At 53.0% G+C, this 27,540-nt stretch overlaps 1 protein-coding gene across 3 annotated transcripts in view; it reads left to right on the top strand.

The window, feature by feature from the left end:
* The window catches only part of Sez6l (seizure related 6 homolog like), a 151,542-nt gene that overhangs the window by 95,597 nt on the left and 28,405 nt on the right, over nt 1-27,540 (top strand). For all 3 annotated transcript variants that reach the window (XM_055606011.1, XM_055606010.1, XM_055606009.1), the window contains exons 2-9: nt 1,013-1,585; nt 2,969-3,102; nt 3,605-3,797; nt 4,335-4,520; nt 9,128-9,293; nt 10,129-10,295; nt 11,471-11,665; nt 12,921-13,059. In XM_055606011.1, coding sequence (XP_055461986.1) covers nt 1,013-1,585; nt 2,969-3,102; nt 3,605-3,797; nt 4,335-4,520; nt 9,128-9,293; nt 10,129-10,295; nt 11,471-11,665; nt 12,921-13,059 — 1,753 coding nt within the window. The remainder of the gene's footprint in view (nt 1-1,012; nt 1,586-2,968; nt 3,103-3,604; nt 3,798-4,334; nt 4,521-9,127; nt 9,294-10,128; nt 10,296-11,470; nt 11,666-12,920; nt 13,060-27,540) is intronic.

The raw sequence follows: 27,540 nt of genomic DNA, 5'->3' as shown, positions 1-27,540 counted from the left end.
AGAAGCGGAGGCAGTAGGATCAGGAAACCCAGTTCATCTTCAGCTGCACAGCAAGTTTGAGGGCCGCAGGAGCCGTAGGAGACCCTGCCTCTAAAAGAAAAAAAAAAAAGTGAAACTTGGTAGTTTGAATCTAATGGGGCGTACTGAAGTCTAAGCTTTCCCTGAGAACATTCAATCCCGCCCTCTACTTCTGCTGTGCTGCTGTTTGCTCACCATAGATGCTGTGGAGACCGATCCTCTGTCGGCAGAAAAAGAAAGTGCTCGTTTTAAACCCTTGAAAGAAAAACCAGCGGTGCTGCCAGAGCCATGCCCTTTCAGCCATACTCTGACAGAGCTCAGGTCTTTTCCGGGGCTGGCAGTATGTGCCACTGTGACACTGGGCACTGCTGGCAGCTCTATCCTGGTCACATGTGGGTTGACAAAGGGACCAAGGGACACTCAGTCCAGGGCACGGGGCTGCTAAGCCATGAAGCTGGGTGGGCCTGGTATACTCTACGCCTTCATCTTGCAACCCACGTGTTGCAACATAATTCCACTGTAATTCAAAGTAGAAATAATCCGCAGACCAACAAGGTCCAAGGGTCCTGTCCACCCTCCCACCCTGGCCAGCTCTGGCCCTAGACCTCCTCCCTCAGGGTCCCTGCTCTGGGGAAAACCTCATCCCTATTACCAGGGGATGCTGGCGCTCCTCATGAATATGACCCTGAACCAATCGGCAAATAACTGTGTCTCCTGCAACGTCCATTCCTGCCTCACATACAGCCATGGCCGCCATTACCAGATAGGTGCTCTTGGCTTCTGAAGCCTTAACCCTTAGTGGGTCCCAGGCTGGTGGACCCCAACGCTTCAGGAAAGACAAACAAAGGAAGTGAGGAGAGGAAGATGGGAAGGGAAGCCAGTGAGCGTGCTGACCATCCAGTCTGGGGTTTCACCTTCAGAGGCCGCCCTCCAAAGCTGATAGGAGGTAACGCCAGCCCAAGCTAATGGTTATATTTTCTCCTCTTCTCCCCAGATGTTGGTTCAGAGGGAGACATGCACCCTTCCACGGCCTACCTCCTGCCCTCTGCCTCGCTGGAGAGCCTCCTGGAAGAGGGTGTGACATCAGCAGCCCCAGGTCCCCTGCCTTCCCAGGAAGCTCTGGAAGGGTCATTGCCCCCAGCTCTCCTTGAAGAGTCCACCCGCATCCAGCATACCCCAGCCCTCAGGAAGGGCCTGCCGTCCCTGAAGCAGCTCAACTCGGCCCGGAGGCAACTGAGGCCCCTGGCTACCCCGACCACTCTGCAGAGACTGGGGTCCCCGGCTTTGGCGGCCTCAGGGGCCTCAGCCGCCACCAAGTCACATGCTCCCGAGGACCCCGAGGAGCCCACAGCGCCTGCACCGTTGCAGATAGCACCCTTCACCCCACTGGCGACTACACTCCCGCACAGCCCGCAGCCCGCAGAGGCCCCCGACGATGACACCAGCCCGGGTAGCTCACTGGACAAGGGTGACAATGAGCTGACCGGGTCTGCCTCCGAGGAGAGCCAGGAGACCACCACGTCCACCATCATCACCACCACTATCATCACCACGGAGCAGGCCCCAGGTACGCCGAACTCACCCCACCCCGCCCCTCGCCTCCACCCCCGCCCCTCACACACCCTTGCCCCTCACACACCCAACCCCTGCTGTGTAGTTCATTTCTGAATTTTCCATAGTGGGTGTGGAACTAGGGCTTACACCTGGAGGGAGGGCAAGCTAGCACTGAACCACTCAAGTCCAACCATGGCTTAAAAGTGTTCAGAAAATGTAGGTGCGTCAGTCCTGTGATGCCCCAGACTTCTTCCTCACCCTTATTTCCTAAGCCACGCAAGAACCGCTCACACAGCATTCTGTTGTGATTGGAGCGTAAGGGAGGAGGACACTCATTTCCTCCACCTTTCTACAGAAAGGGCTGGAGCTTAGGTGGAAGCTGATGTGCAAGGGAGCCGTGGGGACTCCCTTCATGATGTGGATGGACTGCTGAGCCTGCGCTTTCCCAGCCTGGGCTCGGTGCCTCTCCACGTTAGGATTCTTCTCCTCTGGGGAGGGGCCTCTGCTGTCAGGCATGCGTCAACTTGGCAGCTCGTTGTGTAAGGGAGGGTGCAGACCAGAGAACTAGACCTCTCCGTGGGCAGAAAGAAAGGTGGCTGCCAAGGCCATCTCTACCTCCAGGGATGGGGCTGACAGAGAAGAGCAAAAAGGTGGAAGGCAACAGGATTTTATCTGACAGTCAACAAAATGGGGTCTTTGAACGGAGACAGACTGTTTAGACTGAACTGGAACTAGATGCCCCTGCCAGAGGTAACTGACCTTTGGGGTAGATTATGGGGAGTTCCTGGGAATCAGAAAGTCACCTTTAGGCTTCTGCTTACCAATTAACAACCTTCTGTCGACCCAGCCAAAGACCTTCTGTTTGGGACACTGTCACCAGCACTGCCATTTGGGGGGTGCCGCTTCAGACAAAGCGACTGAAGGCCGTCAGCGGGGTCTGGATCATGCGTGCTGTGTGAGCATGGTCCAGACAGGGCCCTCCCCGTGCTTTGGTTTGTCTGTACTTCAGATGGGAATGGATGGCACTCTCTCTCTAAGGCTGAGTGGGGCCGCCCCGGATGGCTTGTCACTGCCGTCAGGACAGGGCAGATTCAGCAAGAGGCCAATGCAGACAAGGCAGCAGCTCCCACTGAAGCCGATGGCTGCCGGGTTCTAACCTTGGTTCCCCTGCCCTTCCACGGACACCCCTCTCAGCCTCTCTTTTCCTGCAGCTTCTCCTTCCTGTTGCCCAGTTTTGTTCTTATGTTGACTCCAGGGGTGGATGGGATGAGATGGGTCATACAGGAAAGCACAGAGCGACTAGAAGCCAGGCTCCACCCCACAGCCCATCTGTGAGTGAGCTCCTGGGCCGGCAGCAGCACCCTGTGTCCTAATGGCAGCGCTCCTTTCTCTGTAGCTCTCTGCAGCGTGAGCTTCTCTGACCCAGAGGGATACATCGACTCCAGCGATTTCCCACCACAGCCTGTCAGCAACTTCCTGGAGTGCACCTACAACGTGACGGTCTACACTGGCTACGGAGTGGAACTGCAGGTAGCCCAGGGCGCCCGGCTTGGCTCCTCTCTGCTGACCTCCCCGTCATGTCTCCTTCCCTCACATCAGGGCTACGTTAGTCGAGTTTTATGGAGAGTGGGAGTTCCCAAGTGCATGGGCCACTGAAGCCTGAAGACGTGATGAGGACACGCTGGCAAAGCATTAGGCTGTGTTACCCAGGAAGGAAGAAGCAGGCAGCACGCACAACACCTCTGTGCAGGGGGGGCATGGGTGCACAGTCCCTCCCAGGTGCCCCCTCCAACCCAGACAGCGGAAATAGCAGTGAGTGCCTGGAGAGAGGGCAGGTGGAGGAGAGAGAGGCCCAGGGAGACACGCAGGCAAGAGCGCCTCTAGCTTGCCAGCTCACCGGTCCACGGACAGGAGTGTGTGCACTCAGTGTGTCGGTGGCCGTTCAGCAGCCAGCGAGGCTGCAGGCTCCTCTCTCCGCCCTCTCTGAGCCACACCACTGCTGCCCAGCTCTGTCTACCCACTTTGTTCCCAGGTGAAGAGTGTCAACCTATCAGAGGCGGAGCTGCTCTCTATCCGAGGGGTGGATGGTCCCAGCCTGACAGTCCTGGCCAATCAGACTCTCCTGGTGGAGGGCCAGGTCATTCGCAGCCCCACCAACACCATCTCTGTGTACTTCCGGACCTTCCAGGATGATGGCCTAGGGACCTTCCAGCTGCACTACCAGGGTAGGGTCTGCTGGGGCCAGCCAGATGGAGATGCTGGCCTCGCTTTCCTCCGACACCCGGCCACACTCGTGGGCTTTTTCCTGTCAGGGAACTCTGATTAAAACCACAGAGTCCTCCTTTCTGACTAAGAGCAATGGTTTTCAAGGGTATAAGAAGGACTGTGCATAATTTTGGAACTGGAGGGGGCTCGGGTAAAAGGCTTGTCGTGCAAGCATGAGGAGCTCTGCTTCCATCCCCAGAACCCACAGAAGAAGGCAAAGCAGGGCACACCTGTAGCCCCAGTGGTGGGAGCTGGAGACATCATGATTCCTGAGGCTTGGTGGCAGGGTGTGCCAACTTAGCCAAATCGGCAAGCTCCAGGCCAATGGGAGACCAGACCTCAAAAAATAAGACAGAGAAACAACGAAGCTGGCAACTCCAGCCCCCAGGCTTCCCAGGGTCCCCCTCCGTCCTTAACACAGAGCTGCTGCCAGGATGTGGGGCGCACTGCTTCCCTGCCCACGGCTGATGCGCCCGGCCTTTCTCCTTTCTCCCCAGCTTTCATGCTGAGCTGCAGCTTTCCCCGCCGGCCCGACGCTGGGGACGTCACAGTGATGGATCTGCACGCGGGTGGGGTGGCCCACTTCCACTGCCACCTGGGCTACGAGCTGCAGGGAGCCAAGACTCTGACCTGCATCAATGCCTCCAAACCCCACTGGAGCAGCCAGGAGCCCGTCTGCTCAGGTACCACCCGCGTCCACCAGCCAGGGCATGGGAGACAGCACCCTCTAGGGCAGCGGCTCCCAACCTTCTTAATGCTGTGAGCCCTTAATACATACAGTTCCTCGTGCTGTGGTGACCCCAACCAGAAAATCATCTTGTTTTTCATAACTGGAATTTTGCTCCTGTTATAAATATTCATGTGAATACCTGACATGCAGGATTTCTACTATATGACCCCCGTGGAAGGGTCATTCAACCCCCCAAAGGAGTTGAGACCCGCTGCTCTAGGCCATCTGGAGAAACCTCTCAGTGAGGCTCCTGCCCTCCAGGCTGTGTTGTAATAAAATGCACAGAGCACGAGTTCGGCTCCTGAGGACCCCTCCCACAGCACAGCGCTCTGTGCCACCGCTCTGTCCAGCGGGAACCTTGCTCATTAGCAGTCGCTCAACAGTCTCCTTGGTGGCAGAGGCCATCCTTCTTAGCATAGTTGGGATGCTCAGCCTTCATCAGACATAGAGCCCCACCCACACCTCAGCAACCATCTTTCCTCCCCTCTGATCTGCCAGTTGCAAGGTCTCACGTAGGCAGCACACACATGGCTTCTTCCATTCGCCGCAGGGTTCTCAAGATCTACCTGTGTTACAGCACATATGAGCACGTTGTTCCTTTTCATGGCTGAGTAACATTCTGTCGGGAGGGTTGTGCTCTGTTTTGTTGGCCCATCCATCAGTGAGCGGACATCAAAATTGTTTCACTCTTTATCTAAGCGGCTGCTCTGCTCTGAACATGGAAATCGGTTTTTATTTCTCCTAAAGACAGTTCTCAGGGTAGAGTTGCCAGGTCATACCGCATAACCCCTCCAGGCCCACTCTGCCCACAGCAGCCTCACCGTTTCCCCTTCCCCCTGGCTGGACAGCAGGTCTGTCCCTGGCAGCCCTCACTGACTCACTTTATTCTGTGTTCTGTAATCAGCACGGTAGGTCTGTAGGCACCTCACCATGTTCCCATGCTACCCTGGTAAGCGCTGCCGTCACGTGTCTTCTCAAGTGTTTGCATGTCTTCTTGCAGCTGACACTCTAAAGAAAGGGCTCTTCAATCCCTTTGCCCATTGTTTAAGAGGCTCCTAGGTTGTTGTTGTACTATGCGTACTCTTTACATGTGCTGAATCAAAACCTTTTTGAGGTACGATTTGCAGGCCTCCCCTCATCCCCGCTCTGTGGTCTTCTTTTGACCTGTTTATATGACCCTTAACACTACCCTTTTTACAACAATGAAGTCTGACTCGCCCCTTGTTTCCTTTGCTGTCTGGACTTTGCAGGTAGCTAGTGCTGTTTTGTCTTGTTTTATGAGCTTAGTCAACATGAACTCTGAAGTTGGTGACAGCCAACAACTAAGGTAGCCTGATGCCCTCTGGTGGAGAGAAGTGGAGGAGGCAGGCCTGCAGGTGGAATCCTAGACTTGGCCCATGGGCCTCTCATCTTTCAAGGATCCTTGGCCTGTGGGTTCATCACCTGCCAGCACCCATGAGCTTCCACTATTTCCTGGGCTTTGCACTCACCATTGGAGCTATGAGGGCCCTGCTTTCTCAGAGTTTCTACCCTGGAGCAAGATATGTGTCTTAGTTACTGCTTTGTGGCTGGGAAGAAACGTCATGGCTAAGGAAACTATTATTTAAAAAAGAAAAAAAAAATCATTTAATTGGGGTCTTGCTTACAGTTTCACGGGGTTAGTCCATGACCATCATGGTGGGAAGCAGATGGGCATGGCACTAGAGCAGAAACTAAGAGCTATGTATCAAGATCCACAGGCAGGAGGCAGAGAGAGACACTAGGCCTATCACGGGATTTTGGAGCTGCCAAGCCTCCCTCAGCAACAAACTTCCTTCAGCGAGGCCACACCTCCTAATCCTTCCCAAACAGTTCCAGTCCCTGGTGACTAAACATTCAAATATATGAGCCTATTGGGGGGGGGGGGGCATTCTTATTCAAACCACTACAATATGTGACCACATGAGAAAACATGGCATGTGGGGGTGGAGCAGGGAGTGCCAGAGAGGGGTGTAAAGATAGTGTCCAGAGCAGGTGGGGACAGGAGAAACTCTGTCACCATCAGAGAAAGGGCTAAGCGGCAAGCGGTGGTGGTAGGACTCCAGGGAAGGAGTCCCCAAGGAGCCGGGCTGTGGAAGCTGAGTGAGAGGTCACAGAGTAAAGGCAGGGGATAGAAGTCGCCCCTGCCAGTGAGCCAGCCTGTGCAAAGACCCAGAGGTGAGGGGTTCAGCAGGTTTGAGGAAGTCAAAGTGTATCAGCACCGCTTGAGAGGCAGAGGCAGATGGATGTCTATGAGTTCAAGGCCAGCCTGGTCTACACAGCAAGTCCCAGGACAGGCAAGGCTCCATAGTGAGACCCTGTCACAACAAAACAAAAGACTACGCTGGCATGTCAGAAGATGACAGGATGGCACAGGAAGCAGCAGCCTGCCCCTCACGAGGGACTGTCAGGGGTGAGATCATGTCTCCCATGTCATTCTAGACACACCTCAGGTTCAGAGGGCTCCGCTGGTTTGTGGGACGTCTATCACAGGTAGGTGGCACAGTGGAGGTCTGAGCCTCAGGCTGATGCTGACTGACAGAAGGACAGTGTCCCTGCGATGGAATGAGAATCCTGCCCTCAGGAAGAATGGCTTCTCTCCGCCCTGTCACACAGCTGAGTCCCGGGCAGAGAACAGTGATCAGACTTTCTCTCCTGCTGCCAGCCCAGTTCCATCATGTTGTCATTCATCAAATACTCCGTGAATGTCTAGGCAGTGTCAGAAACTGAGCCCCCCCCCCCCCAACCCCAACCCTGGTCCCTCTCTGAATCATCAGATGTCACTGTGAAAAACATCCCACGAAGCATCGCCAGCCGGCATCCCAGTGGCTCCACTTGTTAGCTGTGTGCCTTGAGCCAGCGAAGTAAATAAATACAAATTATTGTTTACCGAGTACACACTACAAACTATATCATCTGGTTCTGGGACCAAGACTAAGACCTCACAGTCATCACAGCCAAGAGCCCAAGCTGTTGTGAAATATGTTTGGCAGATAAATTCTTAGAAGGCAGGAAATGGAGAGTTGTGCCCCCATTGGTGAGAAGAGGTGTGAAGAAGAACACGGAGGATGGCAAGGAGTGGCTGAGATATATCCACTTGTGTGCTCACCTCGGGTGCACAGGGACCCATGGGCTAGATCCCCAGCCCGTGCGCAACCTCAGCTCCCAGGAGGTGGAGGCAGGAGGATCAGAAGTTCAAGGTCATCTTTGGCTACACAGGGAATTTGAGACCAGCCTGGGACTAGTGCTTGGACCAGAACACTTCCTATATGGCCACCATCCTCATTAAGGACCTTTGGATCAACTCTCCCACATTAAAACAGACCCACATCGTGACCCCCTGAGACCAGACCCCAGCACCTCCTCTCCGCTGTAGCCTGACAGCTGTGCAGCTCTCCCTCGGGCCACAAATCACTTAGTGGTGTCACCTCGACATATTACTTTAACATAAAAGTGTTATATGGCTCTGGCTAAAAGAAAATTCCAGAAACACAAATGTACAAGAGACGGGAACAAATCACTTTTATATTCAATGGTCTCAACCTACCCCTGCAGATGGCTCAGAGCAACGGGCCAGGCAGGCCGTTTGCTAGCACGCTTCTTCAAGCTCTGGGATTCATTCGTAAGCAGTCTCTGAGAACTCAGTGTTTGATGGCTCCGTAGAAACCCGATGTGTGCTCCGAGACCCGCTCCAGTTCTGGTTTTGGGTTTGAGGATGAAGGCGGAGCTGAGCAGCCTCATCTACAAGTCAGTTCAAATCTCCAAAGCTTCCCGTAGGATGAACTCCCAAGGCTCTTTTCTGGGTCAGGGCGTTCCGACATAGTTTTAAAACCATTTCTGCCGAATTGCCCTTTGGGAAATGATTACTAGCCACCTGTCCAGTTACTCGTTGTAAATAAGGAAGACCATGCCTGTTGCCCATGCTGTTTTATTGCTATTTTTTAGCCTGCCACTGGGTGGGTGAAAAGAACACAGCTGGGGTTTCTTCCATTCTTCCATTGCTGGAACGTCTCCACGCTAAGTCCTAAATAACACGCTCGTCCTGTGAACCGCTCTCGTCTGTCCTTGGGAATCGTTTCAGAACTGAAAGTGTAGGAAATCAAGCCAGCACTATGGTTCAGTGACTTAAAGCACCTGCCACCGAGCCTAAAGACCTGAGTTCAGTCCCCAAGACCCACATGGTGAAAGGAAAGACTTGACGCCTGTGGGCTGTCCTCTGACTTCCACAGCAATGTGACATGAGCACAGGTACACACACACACAAATGAATGAGTGAATGAGTGAGTGAATGTGAATTTTACAGTGACCGTCTAGGCTCGGTCAGCACCACAGAGCAGTCTTTACATGGAGTTCCTCCCTGCAGGGGCACACAGGTGTTGGTGAATCCAGGCATGGAGGGTTTGACAGGACAGCAGACCCCTCCCCTGTGTTCCCAGCTCCACCCTAGCTAGAGGACTTCGGTGGGTGTGGTCAGGAGAGACAAGCCCACCAAGTCCTCTCTGCTCTCCCCTCGCCACCTCACACCTCGCTTTCTGCACACAGCCCCGTGTGGAGGAGCGGTGCACAATGCCACCATCGGCCGAGTTCTCTCCCCCAGTTACCCTGGAAACGCCAATGGCAGCCAGCTCTGCGTGTGGACCATCGAGGCTCCCGAGGGTCAGAAGCTTCACCTGCATCTTGAAAGGCTGCTGCTTCATGAGAAGGACAGGTGAGCTGTGCACGCCGGCCTCCCCTCTCCAGCTTAGAGAGGGTGGGGTGTGTCGTCGTCTGGGTGTGGCTGAACCCCAGAAAGGAAGCCCTGAGGAGGCTGACAAAGAGATTGTGACCCCTCTGCTGGCCATCAGGAGAATGAGGCACTCAGCAGGAGAGGAGCCTGCCTGAGCCACACCACACACACACACACACACACACACACACACACACACACCACACATACATACACACACACACATATACACACACACAAAGGGCTTCCTCTTAGGCATCTCTTTCCTGAGTGGAACAAAGAGTATATTTATTGAGCACCTCAACAGTACAAAGCCATGATTAGGCTCCACGGAGAACAAGCACAACACAAATGGCGTTGGCTCCTGGGAAGACAGGAAGCAGAGCTGGAGAAGCTCTGAGCTGCAGAGAGCTGGGTAGGCTGGGTGACAGACTGGGGCCCACAGAGCCTGCTGCAGAGTGAGGCACTGCCTGACTACACATTGCTGGTCAAGCCCCACCTCTCAGCCCGCAGTGACCCATGACCCAGCAACTACCCCGGGTGCCCCTGCACTCGCCACAACCCTCCCTGCATCCCTGAGGGTCTCAGAACAAACAGGCAGTCTCCATTTCTGTGAGGGACAAGGAAGACTGAAAAGGCGAGATTTGGGTTCAGATAGGAGACCCAAAGTCAGCACTCTCCACACACGCTCTCCCCTGTGGCCTCAGTGTCACTGACCCTGGAAGAAATATCGGCCTCCCTAAGACATGTGGGCATCCCTCAGACATGCCAGCATCCCTAAGATATGTCAGCATCCCTCTGTCCTTTCTCCCGCCAGGATGATTGTCTACAGTGGACGAACAAACACGTCGGCCCTCCTGTACGACTCACTCCGAACAGAGAGCGTGCCCTTTGAGGGCCTGCTGAGTGACGGCAGCAGCATCCGCATCGAGTTTACCTCCGACCAGGGCCGGGCAGCCTCTGCCTTCAACATCCGCTTCGAGGGTGAGGGGCCCTTCCTTGTGAGGCCTGGGATGGGACATGGGGCAGTGCAGGGGGTGAAGGACCCAGTGCCAGACTGGCCCACGATCTCCAAGAGAGACTTTCTGTTTTATTAAAACCAACTTCCCTCTAAGCACCTCTTGTGCCTGGTGCACCCCCCCCATCACTCACTCACTCTTTCCTTCTTTTCTTCTTTTCTTCTTTCTTTTGAGTATGGATCTCATGTAGCTCAGGCTAGCCTCAAACTCAATAAGCAGACCAGGGTGACCTTGAACTTCTGATCCTCCTGCCTCTCCCTTCCAAGTACCAGGATTATAAACATAAATCAGCATGCCTCATTCATGCAGCCCTGGAGACCAAACCTGAGGCCTCCTGTATGCTGGCTAGGCAAGCATTCTGCTAACGGAGCCCTATGAACAGCCGCTTGCTTCTCTCTTTCGTTTTGGCTTTTTGAGGCAGGGTGTCTCTAATACTCCAGGCTGGCCTTGACCGTATAATTCTCTGGTGAGGGACTCACAGGTTTGTGCCACCACACCGGGCTTCTGTGTGTGCTTCCTGGGTGACTCTCACCACACAGAGATGTGCAGCTGTTGTCTTCACTCACATGAGAAAGTCAAGGCAGAAGCAGCTAGGGAGCCTTGAAGCCTCACAGTGTGGCTAAGATGGCGGCCAGCCTACCTGGGAGCCCTTGCCACTGCTCTGCTCCCCCGAGTTATGCCCCTGGGTGTCCAGCCTCCTTCAAGAACAGCCCGGAGTTCTCCTGCCCAGATCATGTTGTTTGGTGTACCCGAGGGACTTTTCTGGAAGTGGGCCAGAGCACGGGCCTAGAAAGAAGTGAAAACACTGCATCTCTTTGGGGCTGGAGGCAGAAGGTTTTATCTGCATTCCACATGCGAAAATGAGGCCCCAGAGGCCAGGTGCCTAGCCAAGGTTAGTAGCACCCTTCTGTCCTGAGGCAGGCTCCTCCTCAGAAGCTCAGGCCGTCCTGGAAAATACTGTGTAGCCCAGGCTGGCCTTAAACAGTGGCCTGCCTATCTTAGCCCCTTTAGAGATAGGATTACAGACATGAGCCTCCATGCCTAGCTCTTTGGAGCGCCTTTACTTTAAGCTATTTCTAAGCAGTAAAGGGTGTCTCCTCCCTCATCTGTCTACAACCCCTCTCTGTGTCCCCACCTCAGCCTTTGAAAAAGGTCATTGTTATGAACCCTACATCCAAAATGGGAACTTCACCACATCGGACCCCACCTATAACATCGGCACCATTGTGGAGTTCACCTGTGACCCCGGCCACTCTCTGGAGCAGGGCCCAGCCGTCATTGAGTGTGTCAATGTGCGTGACCCATACTGGAACGACACGGAGCCTCTGTGCAGAGGTGAGCCACCACCTCCCCCAAGGCCAGAGTGCCCAGAGCCTCCGCCCTGCTGCACAGAACAAGGCCTCAGCCTGGACGGTGTGGCCACATTACACACTGGTTTTAGGATGAGGCCCTTTCCAGACAAATGGTCTTCTGGGTCTGGTTGCTGCTAGTTCTCGGGGGAACCAGAAAATGGTGCTCCTTCCTGCAGGCCCAGGACCCTCAGAGCACAGCTGCTGTGACAGGGGAGCCCTGCCCGGGTGTCAGCTCCTAGGGGCCCACCCTGCCTCACACTCCGCTGCTGTGCCCACCCCAATCAATGGCACACGGCAACCCTGGTCTCCTGAGTGGTCCCCACTGCTGATCATAACCGGGCCCTGCTGACAATACCCTTTGTACAGCCACACCCAGTAGACACCAGCCCCACTGATGAGGAGGAATCAGACACAGTGGGGCAGGGGGAGACAGTCCCAAGAGCATGCTGGGGTCACTGGGACAGACAGAGTGTGCTCAGGGCCTGGAAAATGTTGGCTGTGACCACCTTCACTTCCACTGGCTCCCCATTTCCTGCATCTGAGGCCACTAAGCCCCGTCATGGGGAGGAAGGAAGGGTGTCCTCAAGCCGGCAACCATCTGGCAGTTGGCATGAAGTCATTGCCTTGCTCTGGTGAGGGATTGGCCACTGAATTGAATGTGCTACATTAACAGAGCAGAATTTATTGAGGCTTCAGCCTCTGCCATACTGAGGACTTTCCAAGGCAGTAAACAGTAGAATTGAGAGAGCAGCCGCTGCGCCTCTGCTGCCGGTCCAGACTAAATCCTTCAGAGACTGGACTGCCACCTGAGCACTCACTGGGGACAGACAAGGCACAGCAAGCTGGCATGGCGACCTCAGTCACGCTCCATCCTAAGCCAGTGGGCTGGCAAGGACATTTCCTGAGCACACAAGGAAGGACACACCTTATCCAGAGCTAGTGAGAGGGGTGAGCTGTCCTCAGTGGGGAAGACACTGCCAGAGCTGCCGATGAGGCCAGCAGCATTTCTCAACACACACTCACACACATGCAAGTGCCCATACATACACACAGCACTTGTACACACACGGGCTGCCCCTAACGCCACTCCATATGGGCACATGGTCGGGTTGCACAGGGACGCACAGATGCCAACTTTGCCCCCCAAACTCCCAACCGTTGTGCTGCGTTGGCTCCCTCACGGTGGTGTCTTCTTGTCTGTCCGCCCGCCTGCCTGCCTGCCTGTCTGTCCGTTACAGCCATGTGCGGCGGGGAGCTCTCCGCCGTGGCTGGGGTGGTGCTGTCTCCAAACTGGCCAGAGCCCTATGCAGAAGGCGAGGACTGCGTGTGGAAGATCCATGTCGGAGAGGAGAAGCGGATCTTCTTGGACATTCAGTTGTGAGTGTCTGAGGCGCCCTTCTCCAGGGCACAGCAGCGGGCTGGTGGGGGGAGCTGGCCTCAGCTTTACCGTTTCGGCCAGGATTAACTGAGTATCTAGTACATGCCGGGCGGCTGCAGGGCCCTGGGGTTGCCATGGCAATACAACCGGCAGCACGCGAAGAAAGCGTCCCTGTGCTCGTTAATTCATGCTGCTAAAGAGAGTAATGTTCGGGGCGGGGCAGGGGGGGACAGACTGTCACACGTGTGACTTCGGTTAGCAGCGTAAGGGAGGGTCATGGCTGCTGGGAACTCACTCGACTTCAAGGAGGAGGGAAGGAAGGCTTCCTTCTGTAGCAAAGCTCAAACTAAAGATGCGCAAAGGGCCTTTTCTGTGTCTCTCACTGCCTGTTTATGTATGCTGTGAGTGGAGGCTGGGGCGCGCATGTCACAGCGTGCGTGCGTGCAGCGACTTGTCGGAGCCCATTCTCTCCCTCTACCTGTGGGTCCCAGGAATGAACCTGGGCTTGTCGGGCTTGGCATCACGTGCTTTTACACACCGAATCACCTTGCCAGCCCCCCAGTCTTTGAAGGACCAGATGGCCAGTATGGGCGGGAGTGAAGGGGGCTGTGCCATGTTCCCCCACCACCACCATAGTACACTTTGTTTCTCCTTATCTGCCTTCCGCAGCCAGCACGGAGGTCCCTGCCAGTCCCAGTCTTGTCTTTGCCACCTTGGACTACACTAGGTGACTTAGGAAGTAACAAATGAAAGTGTTTAGCGGATGGGAGCAGCTGCTATTTCCAGCTATTTCCCACACTCCCTGGGCATCCAGAACACCACCCCCACCTCCAGGTCCCCAGGAGGAAACTCTGAGCCCAGAGTGAAGGTGCTGGCTCTGGGCGCTTGTATCTGAGGTCATCACCCTGTCTGGAGGGCAGCCTCCATGGACTGCAGGAGGGAGGCAGTTTAGGCTCCACAGGCTGAGAGAGTCACAGCCTCCGGTGGCCTCCCAGCCACCTCCTCCCTCTGCCCTCTGTGCGATGTGGACAGGGACAGATGGCGCTGTCTGGAGAAAAAGTCTTTCTGGCAGACCCATGTGAGGAGAAGCGGCCAGAAGCAGAAGTCCAAGGGCTCTGAAGGCAGCAGATGGGTCCCACGTGCCCGGTACCTATCTTTGTAGTGTAAATTCATTGTGTTTTGTGGTGGTGTCTGTGGTGCCAGATCCGTCCCCACCCTGCCGTGCCCCCCCCCCACTCTCTTTCAGTTCCCCTCAAAGGGTTTCCCTTACCTTTAAAAAAAATTTAGATTTTTGCATATGGGAGAAAAAATGTGGCATTTGTCTGAGTCTGGCTATTTTGCCTAACGTGATGGTTTCCAATTCTATTTTCGTGCAAATGGCATCATTTTCTTTTTCTTTACGGCTGACTACGGCTCGCTGTGTAAACACACCACATTCTCTTTATCCACACATCTGTCCCAGACATCTAAGCTAGCCATAGCGCTTGTGAATAGCAATAGGCCTGAATGTGTAAGCTCTCTGTGCAAGGCTGACTTGTGTCCTCTGGAGACTACACAGAGAGCTGCCTGGGATCCTACTCTCGGTTTCTGGAGGCCCCTGCACACCAGTTCCCAACACGGTTGTCCTCGTGTGACCCCCACCTGCGATGAAAAAGTATCTCTCTTCCCCACATCCGTATCAGCGTGTGCTGTCATTCGTGTTGTTGGTAATAGCCCTACTGACTAGGGTGAAATGAGCTTCTAATTTGTCTGTCCTTTGCGACTAAGGACGTTGAACATTTTCTCATCTTTATTGGCATGTGTTCACTTTGGGGAACTGTCTGTTTGGTTCATTTGCTCATTGATGTATGGAGTTATTGGTGGCTGTTTATTTGTCATAGTCTTTACAGACAGTCGCTCGCAATCCTTTGATGTGGCATTGGCAAAGATCCACCACTCTGACTGCCATCTCTGGTGGCTTCTGCTGGTGGCTTCTCTTGCTCTCAAATTCCATGCGGCCCCGTCTCTTGATTCTTGCTGCTTTCCACTGAGCTGTTGGACTTCCTCAGAGAGCCCTCCCCGTGCCAGTATCTTGGGATATTTTCTTATATTTCCTCTAACAGTTCCAATTTTGGAGCTTAAAGTAAATTTTTTGATCTATGCTGATCACATTTTTGGGGGAAGAGAGACATAGATCTATTTCTGTTATGTCACAAGTTTTTCCAGCACCATTTGTTGAAGATTCTGTCTTTTTTTTTTTTTTTTTTACTCCCAGTGTCTGATTTGGGCACCTTTGTCAAAGATCAAGTAACTGTCACTGTTCATTTCTGGGTCCTCTGGTTATTCCTCAGGTGTGTGTGTGTGACTGGACTGTTAGGGTAAAGCTGTTCCCAGAGGCTGACCTTGGCTTTCCTGCTCCAGCTGAGCCAAAAGCCCCACACATCCTGAACAGCTGATCTTCACAGGCCAGGAACGGAATTTTACCTCCTTTTCTTCACAGCATTCTCTCTGGCTGCAGCTTCTTTTATTTTCATTGGGGGCCATGGAAATTGTACAGAGTGGCAAGAGTACTGAATGGCGGCCGGGCAGCTAGGGATCCTGGGTAAATCAGGGAGGGTGGCCAGGAGGAAGCATTCTCCAAGCAAGTGTGGAAAAGAAGAAAGCAAACGCAGAGAGAGAGGCCCAGTGTTCCAGCTGCGAAGACACCATCCACACAAGCTGGAAGTGAAGGAGGGGTGGTCCAACTCGTGAGGTCTACCTCATCTCGGGCCTGGGTCAAGTCAGTCAAAGAAGAGACCAGTAACGAAGGTCATCTCTGGGATTCTCTTAACTGAAGCTGCAGAGAGAAAACTCCAGAGCAGCGTGGGGGCTGAGAAGATGGGCCCGTGGGGCTTGCCTCCCAATTGTGAAGACCTGGGTTCAGATCTCCTGCACACAGGTAAAGGCCAGCTGGGCGTGGCAGCCCACCTGTGATCCCAGCACTAGGCGGAGAGAGACAGGGGGCCCTGAGGCAAGCTGACTAGCCAGTGAGAGACTGCTTCATATGTGGCGTGGAGAGCAGTTGAGGAAAGCACCTGACATCAACCTCCGTCCTCCAGTGCTCATATACGCATGTGCACACACATGTAATTAAGCACGTGAACAGGCATCACGAGCTGTTGCTCTCTGAAGTTTGCTGTAGCTCCCTTTTGCTCTGTTTCATTACAACCATACAACTGTACTCATGAGGACTTTATTGCCCCTGGAAGTTACCAGGCAAAGTCGACGAGCTCCGGCGGGAGAAGAAAAAATGGACTCCCAGGCTCTCCATTCTTGAAGTGGTCCCACCCATCTTCAAGCCCCACCCAGTGAGTTGTTGAGGACCCCTCCCCCCCATTTTTGCTTATCTCCTCTCCTTAGGAAGCCTCCCAACTGTGCAGTTTTGCCAGCACCAAACCAGGCGCCTCCTCGGGCACCTTGGCCTGGCTGAGGGTAGAGGGAATATCGGAATCTTCTTTCATCCTTGATGCACACCAAACAGTCAGTAAACCTTCACCCTGGCACCTGATTGGTTTTATTTCCGATTCTGAGCCCGGTCATGACAAAGAAACTCAAATCATTAGCTCAGAGTCCTTCCCCAAAACCAGGCTATGGCAGCAGCACCAGGCGGGGCATCACTGAGGACAGGGGGCCTCTCTTCTTGTTATTTGGGCAGCTGAAGCAAACGTTGGCACCCCAGCTCCCACCTCCCAGTGTTTTAGGTCAACAGATCTCCCGTGCAAATGTTAGAGGGGAGATGTGACCTCCCAGCCCGGCACGGCCAGGAGTGATGCAGGCAGGGAGGGAGGGATGTTGGTGTGGCTTTACAGAGGCAGAGACCTAGGGATGGGGAGTCCTCCACTGGCTCCTGCAGGCCTCCAGTGTGAGCCCCATACAGAAGAAAGTTACCTTATCAAGAGGCTGGAGAGGCAGCTCAGTGGGGAACATGCCTGCTGCACAGCGGTGAGGCTCTGAGTTCAAGACCCCAGCACTTACATAAAGCCACTCTTCTGCAGCATCCTTCTGTAATCCCTGTGATCCTACTGCAGGATCTGAGAGGCACAGACAGTGACACGGGACTCACCATCTTCTGTGCTCCTCCAGTTGTCACCTCTCTGGCTCCGCCCTCTGCAGCGCACACACAGCTTGTCTTCTAGGCTCAGGCTGCCTCCACCTCACCATTGTTGCTGTCCTTGGCAGTTGCCCCATGGTACTGGCGTTTCCAAAAAACGCTGAGATCTTCTGCTGCAGCTGCGCTGCACTTTTACCAGTGGCCTCTCCTGAGCTCTCTTCCGGAACTCCAGCCCTGCCTCACAGAACCTAGCCTCAGCCGCTCCCCATGACCCCTTCATGCCTTCAAAACCAGTACCACCTGGGTGATTGTTATACTACCAAGGTCAGCTGCCCGTGTGAGGTGCAACCTTGGCTGCCTCTGGAGCGCAGCTTCTGGGTGCCGACCGAGGAGAAACTTCCCAGAGGACTTCACCTCAGTGATGCTGGTCTCTTGTTAATCACAGCTGACTCTTCAACTCCAGCTGACTAGAATCCATTATCCCAGCAAAGCAAAGGTTTCACTTTAGTAGTTCTGGTCTCTTGTTAATCGAAACTGATTCTTCAACTCCAATTGACCAGAACCACGGATTCTTCATACCAATGGCCCAGTATGGTCTTTGCCTCCCTCTGACACTGTGAAAGCCAGAACTCCATCTCTGTACTGCTCTGAGCAGTCTTACCTCCCAAATGCCTACGGAACAGCTCACTGAGCTCTCAACACTCAATGGCTTTTCTAGTCCAAAGTCACAAAGTCCTTCCACAATCCTCCCCCCCCAAAGCATTGTGGTCAGGTTTGTCACAGCAATCCCAGGTACTGGCCTTGGTACCAGATTGTCTTTTGCTGTGATGAAACACCACGACCAAAGCAACTTAGGGAGAAAAGGGCTTATTTGGCTCACACTTCCATATCATTCACTGTTCATTGTTGAAGGAAGTCAGGGTAGGAATTCAAGCAGGGAAGGAACCTGGAGGCAGGAGCTGATGCAGAGGCCGTGGAGGAGTGCTGCTTACTGGCTTGCTCAGACACGGCTTGCTCAGCCTGCTTTTTTAAAGAATCTAGGCCAAGCAACCCAGGAGTGGCCCCACCTACAAGGGGCTGGGGACAGACAACTCTAGCTCGTGTCAAGTTGACATAACACTACCCGACACAAGTAATAAGAGCACCATAGGTACTGGGCCAGCGGGCACCTGTGTGACCTGGGAGTTAAGAACATGGCTGCATGTTGCCCATGTCCAGAGAACTTGAGTGAGGCCAGAATCAAACATGACAGGATCTGTGGCATGGCCAATGCTCACCGCTCTCATCTGGGTCTATAGTGAGAGAGAGTAACAGGTAGATTGGAGTGACATTTGGAGTTGTTGGAAGGATTGGGCCTGCCAGGAAGCACCTGTCCCACCTAGGGTAACAGGAACGGCACTGGAAGGGAAAAGCCCACCGAAAAGGCTCCAGACTGTGAGCATGTGAATGCTTTCTTTAAAAAAGCCTAACTAAGAATGCCCTGAAGAGACTCCTTGCAGTGAAGGGGACCCTGGAGGCTTGTGCCAACATTCCTGACAGCCACTGAAGCCCGGCCACATAAAGCGGGAGCAGAGTCTCTGCAAAGATGGCCCAAGGGGCCAGTGCGTGAAACTACGAAGATGAAGCCACGATGGAGACCACAGGATACAAGAAAGTGCCAGGACCACGGGTCGTCTACCCGGGAGAGCGGCTGGCACAAAGCCAGAATGAGAGAGGCTACAGGTGGTAGAACTGGGGGGAGGGGATACCCAAGCCCCTTGGAGCCCAGTTTATTTCCTCATAATGCCTGACAAGCTGAAGGGTGTGGCGTTTCCCTAGCTACGTTTCTGCCTTGCTTTGGTCTGATCTTTTGCTGCTCGGCCCTCATTCCTGCCATTTGCAATGAGAACGTTCACTCTGCCATTGTATGCTAGACATATGGAATTTGCTGGTGCACAGATAAGGGATTGTTAAAAGACCCTGGGGACTTTTGAAGTTGGGGTTAGTGCACTGTAGAGCACGAGATGGCCAAGGGCCTATATATGGGCTTCGGGGACGGGATGTGATGTGACTGTGAGATGGCCTCCACAGAGGCACGTGTTTGGCTACCTAGTTCCCAACCACCGGTGCTATTTTGGAAGGTTGTGGAACCCTTAGGACACAGAGCCTACCTGGAGAAAATTGGTCACGGGCAGGGGTGGGAGGGTCCGTGAGAGTTTACAGTCAGCCCCACTTCCTGTCTTCACTCTGCTTCCTTAGTGCAGCCTCCGCGTAGCCAGACAATTGGCTCTTCCACTGCCCTGCTTCCTGGTCAAGATGGGCTGTGTCCCTTCTTAACCCGGGAGCCAAAAACACGCACCCAGACTCCCTTAAGTAGCTTGGTGTCAGAATGTGGTCACAGCAACTAACACATTGTGGAAGCCCAGGGGCAGATCTGGGACCTCGAAGGGTCCACTGCTGTGGATGTTTGAGAAAGCAGAAAGTGGCCAACACCCAGCTCTGGCCCTCACTGGAGAATGATCTAAGCAAGCGGGCTATACTGTGTGGGTTGCTTTTTATTGTTTTCACAGCCCAGTTCTACTACCAGCTGCTTTTTCAGTGCCCTGAAGCTGTATAAATGGGTTTGCCTCCCCCCACTGAAATCAGCAGTTTGAAGGATGAATCACATGTATATAATTCATATTTAAATAAGTGCATCAGCTTCGGCATTTTTCCATATGTTTGCCTGCCTAAATGAGCTTGCAAACAACTCTTGGGACAACCTTTCAAGGGCAGGATATCTGAGCCAGGGCCCAACACTTGTCTGAAAGGGATAATTTAGGAAGACAGGACAGTTGGCTCATCATTTCTGCCTGTGCACAGTGTGAAAAGGCAAGCTCCAGCGGCACAGTCACAAACCTCATCTGCAGCCTTCTCCCCAGACCGGGCTGGACTCCAGGCCAGGCCCTGCCCACCTCCCCTCCACACAAGAATCCCCACCTTACTTTCTTATCTTTCAGAATGCTTCTTAAAAACACTTCCAAAAGCACAGCACAGATGGCTTAATTGCCAAAATAAGGACCCCCAGACTAACAAATTCCACGTGGGTTTTGTTAGGTCTCTTAACAGCAATACCTGAAACCAAGTTAACATCGAGGAAAATAAATATATGAGGTTAAAGAAATAAATAGCACAGGGTGTCCCCAGAGCATAGATGGCACTTTCTCAGGCAGGAAAGCCACACATCTGACTAGAGGACATCAAGTCTGTGGGAATTCGTGGTCCACTGAGAGCAGTGAGACCTGTCCTTCTGATGTCTCTCAAACTGATCCCATTTTCTGATACAGGACTGAGCCAGACACACTTCTTGGAGAGTTGAACCTGTGACTTTCTCAGAGAATGGTGTAAACTGCTAGTTAAGAGCCCAGGTTCAGCCCCGAGGTGGTAGTGCACTCCCAGCATTTGGGAGACAGAGGCAGGCAGATCTCTGAGTTAGAGGCCAGCCTGGTCTACAGAGTGAGTTCCAGGACAGCCAAGGCTACACAGGAAAGCCCTGGGGTCTGATCTCCTATGGCATGGACAGGTGACTTCTTCTCATTGAGCCTCAGTTTCCCTGTCTGCAACATGGAAACAATCCTCCAAAGTGGGAAGCATTGCAAATGCCTGCCTGGCACAGGAAGCATCCTTTCCCTGAAGCTAGGTGTAGTACCGAGAATTTTTTGCAGCTGTCCAGTAGGGCTGCTATGGTGAAGGTCCTGAGGAGGAGTGGGGAGAGTGTGAGGAATGGGTTGTAGTTGTGCCTGGGGCAAGGCCAAGTTGACGAATATTTGATGCACCCAGTGGGCAGGGTTCCTGGCATATCATTTAGCCAGTAACTTTCAGGTCCAAGGAAAAAAAAGGGGGAATGCAGCAACAGGAACCCTGAGGAAATGGAACAATCAGTGCATAAGCATGCTTCCCCTGAGCTTTTATGGGACCAGGTGATAGAGACCCATTTCATTGCTAAAACAGGTGAAAAAAAAAAAAATCCAGTCAGAGTTAGGGTCCTGTCTTAGTCAGGGTTACTATTTGCTATGGCAAAAAAACATGACCAAAAGCAAGTAGGAGAGGACAGGGTTTGTGTGGCTTAGACTTCCACATTATAATCCATCACTGAAGGAAACTAGGACAGGAACTCAAGCGGCATCAACCTGGAGGCAGGGGCTGATGCAGGGGCCACGGAGGGTGCTGCCCACTGACACACGTTTTCTTTCCCGCCCAGTCTGGCTGCTGGAAACATCCACACAGGGACAGACTCAGCACACACAGCAGTAACCGCTGCATAGGGAACTGAGTGAAGATGGCACAGGGGGAAATTGCCCACCAACTCCAAACACAAGGACGTGGCCACCTACTGGACCTCCCGTCCTCTAGCAGATGCCCTAGGCCCATCCAGACGGACAGCCAACACTGAAGCTTAAGTCCTTCGCCCTCTCATCCCTGCCTCCCACCTTCCTTCCCAGGGCCTGGGCCCTCTGACCCTTCCCTTCGTGTTTTATTTTAAATAGCCATAACTAGGCTTTTGGTTTCAGGCTCGTAGGTCATGTGACCCCAGTACCTCACCTAGCACTTGTCTCAGAACCTCATGAAGACTTAGCCCAGTGTGGTGGCTGTAGGGAGATTTCAATCTGTCGTCCTCACGTCCACCAGTTTGCTCCACACCACCCCAAGCCAGAGTCTCCTAAAAGCAGCTGTCTATGTCTCGGGATGAAGGTCCTGTCCTGAACCCTAAATGTTTCCAAGTAGCCCCCCCCAGAGTTCTACTGTGGTGACCTTGTGGCGTTGCCCCCTTTCCCTGCACACAGTAGGTACTCTATAATAAGCATGAGAGAGCCAGGTAAAGGACCAAGCACCACAGTCATCAGGCATCAGCTGCTCCTGGGAGTGCTGGGGGAGCCTCAGGTGAACAGGTAAAGGCTAGACAGTCCTGCCTGACATGGACATGGTGAAGACACAGCTCCAGGCAGAGGCAAGGTTCGGGCCGGCCTCCCTCAATTATCCCTCAGCCATCTACGGGTAGTAGCCATGTCTTAAGGGTGCAAGCAGCTTTCATTTTAAGTCCCTCACGGTTATCTGTCCTACAAAAAGGGAAGGAGCTGTATGCTTGGGTAATGATAAACAGACTTTTATTTTGAATAATCACAGTTAGGCTTTTGTTTTTTCAATAACATTGCTAAAGAACAAAACATTTCACATGCAAGTTAAATCTGTAAGCCAAAGGGTACATGCAGCAATTCATTTCCAGCACAGTTTTATATGAGATCATTTTATAACTAAGTAAAGGTTAAAATTCTACAGTGTAATACTGAGGCTTTGGGCCTGGAGCAATGCCCAGGACTCAGAGAGCTGGTTGTATTCTGTCACACAAGAGCACAAGGCCCAAACATGGGGCCCCACTCCACATCACGACCCACAGCTCTGCAAAGCAATGCAGCCTCAGCCAGGCACAAATGCAAAGAAGGCAATTCCCCAAATAACAGCCTGCACCCCCTTAAAACTCAGAAGCTACTACTGTGAGATAGGGTGACTGTGTGGAAGGAGTTACAAAATGCACCCTGTTGTCATGAAGTCCACACTAGAGCAGGAATTGAGCACCAGAGTCTACACTGCAACAGGGAACATGAAGGTATAGAGTCTAAAGAGCAAAGCTTCCCGAAAGCTGTGAAACTTGCAGTTAGGGTAGTCCTTCGGGCTGCTGTGTGGGGGCCACGCCTGAGAGACAGTCTAGGCCAGGCCCCCTCTGCCCCTGAGAAGCTCAGCCCTCCATTCCCTTGGCACTTCTGTCCTTGCATTGTCTGAAAACATCTTCATTCCTTGTGTAGTGCTCCCAACTTCAGCTCCAGTCTGCTTCCTGGACACGGCAGCCATTACTTTGGATTGGTTTTCGGCCTGGCACCCAGTAGATGGCTCTGTATTGGCTGAGGAACAGCCTGTGGTTTAGGGGTGCGGCGCTCCCGCTGCTGCAAGCGCTGCCTCCCTCGGGCCAGGGCCTCCAAGTACCAGTGCTGCTCTTTCCACTGTTGTTTTCGCTGTTCTAGCTTCTGCCTTCTGGCCTCCAGCTCAGAGAAATCCTGATCCAGCTGATGGAGCTGTGCCCACAGCCGCTTATTCTCAGCATACATACCCTGGCAGAAGTCCTTCTGAGCCTGTTTGACCATAGTTTCCAAGGCCTTGGCCTTCTTCCTCAGCTCCCTGGTAATGGCCTCACCCGACTCCAGCAGGTTCAGCTCCTCCACCTGCTCCTCCAAGGCGGCCCTATCCTTCAGGAACTGCAAGTGTTTCTCTCGATCCATGAAAGGAGTGTCAGCTACTATGCTGAATTCCTCATCCTCTAAGTCCTGGATATTTCTGTCCTGGCTCTGCTTTACCTGTTCAACAGGCCTCAGGGCCTTCAGCTTCTTCTTCAAGCTGGCATCCAGCTTCTTGCCCTCCATCAGCTGCTTCTCAAGGTTGGCTGTGCGTGAGTTGAAGCTGTTGAGCAGCTCTCGCCTCTTCTTCTCTATCTCCTGACTCTGATGGATGTAGTCTTTCCAGAGGGAGTCATAAGTCTTCTGGGTTTTCTGGTGTCTCTTCTCCAGGTATTCCAGGAAGGGCTTTTTTTCTGCCTCCTCCAATCTGTGTTCTTCTTGGAGCTCCCTGGCTTCCCTGAGCAGCACCGCTCTCTGGAACTTAATAGCCCCCTTCTCCTGCTCCAGCTGATTCATAACCACCAGGGTCTTCCTCCACACCTTCTTCTCCAGCGCTGTCATCGACTTCGGCTTCAAGTAGGTATTGAAAATGGTCATGTGCGGAGGCTCTTCAGGCGGTTCTGGGAAATAGTCAGTCAGTTTGGGGGCCTCGTGGGGCTCACTGTGGCTACTCTCCTGATGTCTGAGGCTGAAACCCGAGGAGAAGGAGCAGGAGCAGCTTAGGTCATAGGGCTTCCAGTCAGGAGAACTGAGTACCAAGCCAGCTGGTTGGTTCTCTCTCTTCGCCTCCTGGTCATTGGGGGCTAGCTCTGGCCACCTTACCCTGAAGTCGCACATGGCGCTCTTCCTGGCTGGAGGAAGCCTGTACAGCCCTGTAGGGGGTGTCAGCAAGTGCTTCTCACCCTGCTGCTCAGGGAGTACAGCAGGCACTGAACCCCTAGCCCCTTCCTTCTGGGCGAAGATGGTGGCACGCCTGCCAGTAGTTTCCCAGCTGTGGTAATCTTGACCTTGGGACCCCATAATCCCTTCACCTCCTGGCGCTGTCCTTTATAGATCCCACTGGGGGGTGCTCAGCACCTTCTCCAGGCTACAGTAGTTCCAGCTGGCCATGCTCTGAGTCTCTCAGTCACCACTCTCCTGCATTGCCCCAGCTCTGACTCGGCCTAAGGCCTTTGTCCAAGTCTTGGAACCTAATGGGTTCTCTAAACAATGAGGACTCAGAATGTGGAATGCTCCGATAGTCTCTAATCCTTGGATTTGCTTACCGCCTTTTAAGTGGCTTTCAGGGAAGGAGGACCGGGCCTGTAGGAGGGTCCTGTAGGGCGGTGAGCTGGGTCTGTGGGCGGGGCCTGAAGAAGGGCGGGAGGAAGGACCGGCCAGGAGAGATGGGGGCGATCCTAGGGGGAGGAGAAATGGTGGGCAGGGCTTGTGGAAGGGAGGGGAGGACCTGCAGACTGGGTGATGGCGGGCCTGGGTAGACTCTGGGCTCTGAGCTGTACCTTGGAAGAAAACCTGCTGAGTCTTGGCGCCTGTGGCAGGCAGCACCTGGGCTTTCTCAGCCCTGCGCAGGAGACCCTTTGCACCCGCGACCTACACTGCGTGGGCTGAGCAGGAGCCCTGGGAGGGAGGGAAGATGTCGAGGGCCTGGAGGCTCCAGGCTCCTGGCTTCGCTTCGCAGTGTGGAGTTTGGGCGCAGTCTGGGTCTGTTCCTCTGGCTTAGGATGCCCTCGGTGGCCACTGGGTTGCCTGTGGTGCTAGCGTCCTCCTGATGCAATGGCTGGTGTGCGAAGGGGGAGGCTTGCACAGCAAGCTGCCTCAGTTTCTCTGGAAGAGAGAGCCGCCTCAGAATTGTGTCCTGTGCAGCCACCTCAGTACCGAAGGTAGTTACAGTGTGGAGAAGGCCCGGAGTGTGGAGCGAATGCTCTAGGGAAGGACGCGGAGGAAGACCTCCCACAAACAGAGAAGCTGCAGGAGCAGAGGCCCCAGCATGGCCACTGTCCTGGTGGGCTCTCCCTGCTGTGAAGGACAGCTGAGGAACTTCCTCAGGGAAGAAGGCACTTGGCTTGTGGCAGGGGCAGTTTCAGTGCCTCCTGGCAAGGAGGCCCATGGGAGCAGCAGGAACAGGGAGAGGTGTCACTGTGCCTGGAGCCTTGGGAGAGGCTTCTGGGATAGGACATGCAGAGTTGGTGCCCTTCTCTGTGTGCTGCCAGCGACCTCACCTCCTGCCCCTCTCCAGGCTTTTGGGTCTCAGTTCAGCACTGCTATGTGGCTGCTGTGTTCAGACACAAACGAGGTGCCTGGGAAATGTGAAAAGGGGCGAAGGAAGAGTGAAGGATGAAGAGGAGAAGCAGTGGGGAAAGTAAGGACTCTACAGGCACCTTTAATCCCAGCACTGGTATAGCTGGGTCTTGAGGTAGCACTATTCCTAATTGTCTGAGAAAGCGCCAGATTGATTTCCAAAATGGTTGTAACCAGTTTACATTCCCACCAGCAATGAAGGAGGCTTCCCCTTTCTCCACAACCTCTCCAGCATGTGTTACCATTTGAGTTTTTCATTTTAGCCATTTTGATGGGTGTAAAGTGAAATTTCAGGGTGGTTTTGATTTGCATCTCTCTGATGGCTAAGGATGTTGAGCATCTCTTTAAGTGTTTCTCTGCCATTCTATATTCCTCTACAGAGAATTTTCTTTAGCTCCGTACCCCATTTTTTAATTGGATTACTTGTGCTTCCTCAAGACCCAGTTATATATACTCCTACGCATATACCCAAAATTTGCTCAAGTACACAACAAGGATATTTGCTCAACCATGTTTGTAGCAGCTTTATTTGTAATAGCCAGAACCTGGAAACAACCCAGATGTCCATCAACAGAGGAATGGATATAGAAATTGTGGTATTTTTACACAATGGAATACTACTCAGCAATCAAAAAGGAGGAAATCATGAAATTTGCAGGCAAATGGTGGGATCTAGAAAAGATCATTCTGAGTGAGGTATCCCAGAAGGAGAAAGACACACAGGGTATATACTCATAAGTGGATACTAGACCTATAAGATAGGATAAGCATACTGAAATCTGTACACCTAAAGAAGATAAACAAGAAAGAGCACCCGGGGTAAGATGATCAATCCTCACTTAAAAAGACAAACAAGATGGGCATTGGACATAGGAAAAAAAAGTAACAGGACAGGAGCCTACCACAGAGGGCCTCTGAAAGACTCTACCTAGCAGTGTATCAAAGCAGATACTAAAACTCATAGCCAAACCTTCAGCAGAGTACAGGGAATCATATGAAAGAAGGCAGAGTTAGTATGACGTGGAGAGGATAGGAGCTCCACAAGGACCAAATATATCTGGGCACAGGGGTCTTTTCTGAGACTGATACTCCACCAAGGACCATGTATGGATATGACCTAGAACCTCTGTTCAGATGTAGCCCGTGGTAGCTCAGTAACCAATTGGTTTTCCCTAGTAAGGGGAACAGGGACTATTTCTGACATGAACTCAATGGCAGGCTCTTAGACCTCCCCACCCCCCAAGAGAGGAGAAGTCCTGCTAGGCCACCGAGGAGGACTTTGCAGCCAGTCCTTAAGATACCTGATAAAACAGGGTCAGATGGAAGGGGAGGAGGTCCTCCCCAATCAGTGCACTTGGAAAGGGGCAGGGAGGAGATGAGGGAGGGAGGGTGGGATTGGAAGGGAATGAGGGAGCGGGATACAGTTGGGATACAGAGTTAATAAAATGTAACTAATAATAAAATTTTAAAGAAAAGTAAATCACGAAAAAAAAATCCCAGCACTGAGAGAAGGCAGCATAGGCAGGCGGATAGGTCCTGTGAGTTTGAGGCCAGCCTGATCTCTAGAGCTAGTTCCAGGGCTACACAATGAGACCTGGTCATGAAAGAAAAGAAAAAAAGAAAGGAAAGGAAAGGAAAGGAAAGGAAAGGAAAGGAAAGGAAAGGAAAGGGAAAAGGAAAGAAGGAAAGGAAAAAGGAAAGGAAAAGGGAAAGGAAAGGAAAAAGAAAAGGAAAAGAAAGGCAAGGAAAGGAAAAGAAAAAGGAAAAAGGAAAGGAAAGGGAAAAAGAAGGGAAAAGGAAAAAAGAGGGAAAAGGGGAAAAAGGGGGGAAAGGGGGAGAAAGGAGGAGGAAAGGAGGAGGGGGGAAAAGGAGGAGGGGGAAAAAGAGGGAGAAGAAAGAGAAAGAGGGAGAAGAAAGAGAAAGAGGGA

Source organism: Psammomys obesus, unplaced genomic scaffold (genome assembly GCF_907164565.1).
Source record: "Psammomys obesus unplaced genomic scaffold, mPsaObe1.curated_primary_1811, whole genome shotgun sequence".
Classification (NCBI taxonomy): domain Eukaryota; kingdom Metazoa; phylum Chordata; class Mammalia; order Rodentia; family Muridae; genus Psammomys; species Psammomys obesus.
Note: the sequence above shows the minus strand (reverse complement) of the source record. Positions and strands in the feature narration are given on the sequence as shown.